At 34.2% G+C, this 4,586-nt stretch overlaps 1 protein-coding gene across 1 annotated transcript in view; it reads right to left on the bottom strand.

The window, feature by feature from the left end:
• The window catches only part of LOC126902121 (uncharacterized), a 4,663-nt gene extending 251 nt beyond the window's left edge, over positions 1-4,412 (bottom strand). Inside the window, exons 1-3 of the mRNA XM_050679146.1 lie at positions 3,854-4,412; positions 1,232-3,775; positions 226-1,066 (exon numbers count right to left, since the gene is read on the bottom strand). Coding sequence (XP_050535103.1) covers positions 226-1,066; positions 1,232-3,775; positions 3,854-4,412 — 3,944 coding nt within the window. The remainder of the gene's footprint in view (positions 1-225; positions 1,067-1,231; positions 3,776-3,853) is intronic.
• Positions 4,413-4,586: the final 174 nt, after the last annotated feature.

The raw sequence follows: 4,586 nt of genomic DNA, 5'->3' as shown, positions 1-4,586 counted from the left end.
AAAAAAGCATTTGTAGTTAAATCACTCACAAGTTCGATATGAACCGCTTTCGATGAGAAACATACAAAAATACATATATATGATTTGACTTTTGCGGAGTTTTTTCGTAAGCCGCTTTTAATTTGTACGGGTCCGCAAAAATCAATGCCTGTTGCAAAAAATACTTTTTCATAACTTGTTAGTCGAATACTCGGTAGATTACCCATAATTGGCTGATACACGTACGGTTTAGATCGAAAGCAAGATACGCATTTATGCACTGTGAGCCTCGCTAAATTTCTTCCGTTTATTGGCCAATATGTTTCGCGAACAGCTGCTAACAGCGCTTGAGGACCTACATGTAATTGGGCCATGTGTTCGTGACTAAATATTAAACGAGTTAACGCTGATTTTGCGGGTAGTAATATTGGATTTTTTTTCTCAAGGTTCATATTTAAGTTATTCAATCTGCCGCCAACTCTGATTAAACCGTTTTTGTCGATAAAAGGACTAAGAAAAAATAGCTTACTGTTTTTCTTGACATGTTCACCTCTTTTCAGACATTTAAATTCTTCAGAAAAGTATTTATTTTGTTCCATTTGTAATAATTTGATTTTTGCTTCGTTAATTTCATCTGGACCAGCATAAGTAGAACAATTATTTTTTGTGATTGATGATTGTTTGTTTTGTATAATTTTTTTCCATTTTAGAATATACTTTGTTACTCTCAACAGTTTGTTAAAAGATGAATACCTATCAGTTAAATCGAAATTTTCGATTTTTGACAAGGTTACTATTATTTTCTTTTCTTCCAAATCACAATTATTCAAATTGTAATTTGATTTATAGTTTGGCCAGTTTGCTTCTTCGTGACTCAGCCACTTGGGACCTTTCCACCATAATTGATTGTTTACCAATGAATTTGCGTTACAACCCCGAGAAATGATGTCTGCCGGGTTGTCAGGTGATGAAATGTGTCTCCATTGATTAGCTGATGTAGTATCATGAATTTCACCAACACGATGTGCTACAAATGTTTTCCACTTTGACGATGGCGAATTTATCCACGCTAGTACGATCGTAGAATCTGACCAGAAATTAATTTTATTTATGTTCAAATTAAGTTTTTTCACTAATTTATTTACTAAACGCACTAGTAAAACAGCCGCACACAATTCGAGTCTCGCGAGCGAGATGACTTTTAACGGAGCTATTCGCGATTTAGCGCCAATTAATCGAACTGAACTGTAACCATTTACATCAGTTGCTCGTAAGTATATACACGATCCGTACGCACTAGTTGACGCGTCCGCAAAAGCATGAATTTGCAAGTCGCACACATTTTCACATCCGATTATACGACGCGGAATTTTTATTTTTTCAATACACGGCAGCTCGTCTCGGTACGCTTTCCATTGTCGACTGATATCAGATGGAATTTCGTCGTCCCAGTCTAATTTCGATTGCCATAGCTGTTGCATTATTTTTTTTGCTGTTACAACAACCGGTCCAATTAACCCAAGTGGATCGAATATTGTTGCGATAGTCGATAGCACTGTGCGTTTTGATATCGCTTGAACACTAGACTGATTATTAAATTTATACTGATAAAGGTCATCACGAGGACTCCATAATAGTCCGAGTGTTTTGATTGCACTTCCATCCATGTTAAGTACACAGTGTGGGTCATTATTTATGTTTGAAATCGATGATAATAATGACGGTTCATTAGATATCCATTTACGCAATGGAAAGCCTGCACTATTTGTTATTGTTATTATCTGATCTCGTAAATTTTCGGCTTCTTCAATCGTATTTGCGCCTCCTAAATAATCATCGACATAAAAATCTGATATTATTGCTTGGCTAGCTAGTGGATATTTTTTACTATTTTCTTCTGCCAGTTTTTTAAGACATGCCGTGGCTAAATACGGAGCACTAGTTGTTCCATACGTAACTGTGGATAAACAGTATTCTTTGAGATGTTCGTTTGGTTGTGAACGCCATAATATTTTTTGAAAACGTCTGTCGTCTTTATCCACCCATATTTGCCTGTACATTTTGGCGATGTCAGCAGAAAGTACGTATTTATGCACTCGGAAACGAGCCAAAATATTGACAAGTTCATCTTGAATCACCGGCCCTTTCATTAATAATTGATTAAGACTTACTCCTGTACTTGATGCGGCAGAAGCATCGAAAACAACTCTGGTTTGAGTGGTAGCGCTTTGATCACGTACGACTGCATGGTGTGGCATGTAATATGATTTTTGATGTTCTATTTCGGATTCCTCCATGTGATTAAGCTGAGCGTATTCATTCATAAATTCAACATAGCTTTCACGAAGATTTAAGTTATTTCGTAATTTGTTCTCGATTGATAAAAAACGTCGCATGGCCATTGATTTAGACTCTCCAAGTTGTTCAATGTCATTTTTTAGCGGTAGTTTGACTATAAATTTACCCGTATGATCACGCTTTACCGTCCGTTCAAAATGTTCTACACACGCTCTTTCTTCAGAACTATACTGGTTTTCTGAATTTATTTCTTCTAATTTCCAAAATTTTGACATGAGCTCGTTTAAATTGACTTTATTTTCAATTACAACAGAGTTGAAAAAAGTATTTGTTGTTTTGTTGCATGAGCTCGTCGCTATTCCAGCAACTATCCATCCTAATCTGGTTTCTTGGAATATAATTTCATTGTCGTTTTGTGTATGTTTACCAGCCATTAAAATTGTATAAAAACATTCTGCGCCTAGTAATACGTCTATTTCTTTAGGTACATAGTAATGTGGATCCGCTAACATTATACCTGCGGGTATTTTTACGTTGTTTATATTTATTTTTTCAGTAGGCAACAATGACGTTATTTTCGGCAGCGATAGGAATTCAAGTTCATTGCTGTAGTTGTTATCTCGGGACTGAATTGTTGTTTTTAGAGAGTAGTACGACTTGCTCATTGAATTATCAACACCAGCTATACCTATATTAACTCTTTTTTTTTGTAACTTTAATTTCTGTGCCAGATCAGTTGTTATAAAGTTTGTTTGAGACCCCGAGTCTAACAAAGCTCGAACAACAAATTTTTCTTTTGATTTTCCTTGAATAATTATTATTGCTGTTGACAATAACACATGTTTTTGATTTATACATGTTATATGAGTACTTATCAAATTTTCATTGTCAATTTCCTCTGATAAATGAAGCAATGTGTTATGTTTTTCTCCACATTTTCTACATCCAGAAAATTTACATGCGTGACTTTCTGATTGTTGAGATAAACATACTTCACAAATGTTGAGTTGATTGATTTTACTACGTCGATCTTTTATGTTAAGCTCAAGAAATTTTTTACAATGATAAATTGCATGTGATGTTTCATTACACATGTAGCATTTAAACTTTTTTTGAGTTGAATGAAACACAGTTTTCTTTTGTTGTTCATAATTATTTCTCTTTTTATCTTTAAATTTATTTTCACTGACACCATTTACTTTTGTCGCACTCTCGACTGCTTCCAACATTTGAAAATGATTATTCAAAAAATCTATTAATTCTTCGACTTTTGAAACTTTGTTTTTTGATGCTTGTTTTTCCCAAGCTCTTAAAGTTTTTTCGTCTAATTTTGTCAATATGACGTGTATTAGCAACTGACCCCATTTATTAGTGTCATGCCCTAAGTTTTCCAGAGCCTTCATGTTACCCATTAATTCATCTATAAATTGTCTTAGACTTCTAGACGATTCCTCGTCTATCGACTGAAGGTCATAAATCGCTTTCGTGTGTTGTTGCACTAAAATTCGTTCATTATTGAATCTTTCATTTAAACTTTTCCACGCTATTTTGTAATTTTTTGCTGATGTTTCAAAACATTGTATGACTTTTAATGCATCGCCTGCCAAAGAATTTTTCAAATAGAAAAAACGCTGCACATCGGATAACGCTTCATTTTCATGTATTAAAGCGATAAATATATCATTAAACGTCGACCACTCTTTGTAGCAGCCGCTAAATGTTGGTACATTAAGTGGGGCTAGGTTGACTATTGATGGTTGATTTGACGTGTTGTTAATTGTTCTTGTAGATGTCATGATGTTTGTGGGTGAAATTTGATCGACATCGTTCGAATGATTCATTTCATTCATTATTTTGTCATATTCTGTAACTGCTTCGAAATAAATTTCTTCAAATTGAATTCTATATTCATCTTCTGTATCATCTGTTTCCTCAAGTCCCTCTATTTCCTCTTGGACTTTTTGGAAATTTACCCAAGTTTCTTCAATTTTTTCTCTTCTGGTTTTAAGATTGTTTTTATCTCCACCATCGGACTTCACAGCTAATACATTATTAAGGAATCTTGTCAATTGCCCTTTTAATACGCCACGCCTTTTAATTAACGTTGCGTTATCGTGGATTGTTTTGTCATCCATTGTATTTTGGTTACTCAAAACCCAATGGCTAATTTTAGACACTAACTAACATTTCATTATTTAAACACTTGAAAACGCGAATTACACGAACTTAACGAACTTAACTCAACGAAACAAACGAAAAACGAATTTATTTATTTTTATTTAATTAATTATCGCGATTCGAAGGACCAT

The sequence above is a fragment of the Daktulosphaira vitifoliae genome, unplaced genomic scaffold, assembly GCF_025091365.1.
Source record: "Daktulosphaira vitifoliae isolate Bord-2020 unplaced genomic scaffold, ASM2509136v1 Scaffold_3, whole genome shotgun sequence".
In the NCBI taxonomy this organism is placed as follows: Eukaryota; Metazoa; Arthropoda; class Insecta; order Hemiptera; family Phylloxeridae; genus Daktulosphaira; species Daktulosphaira vitifoliae.
The sequence above is the reverse complement of the archived record's forward strand: the minus strand, read 5'-3'. Positions and strand labels throughout refer to the sequence as shown.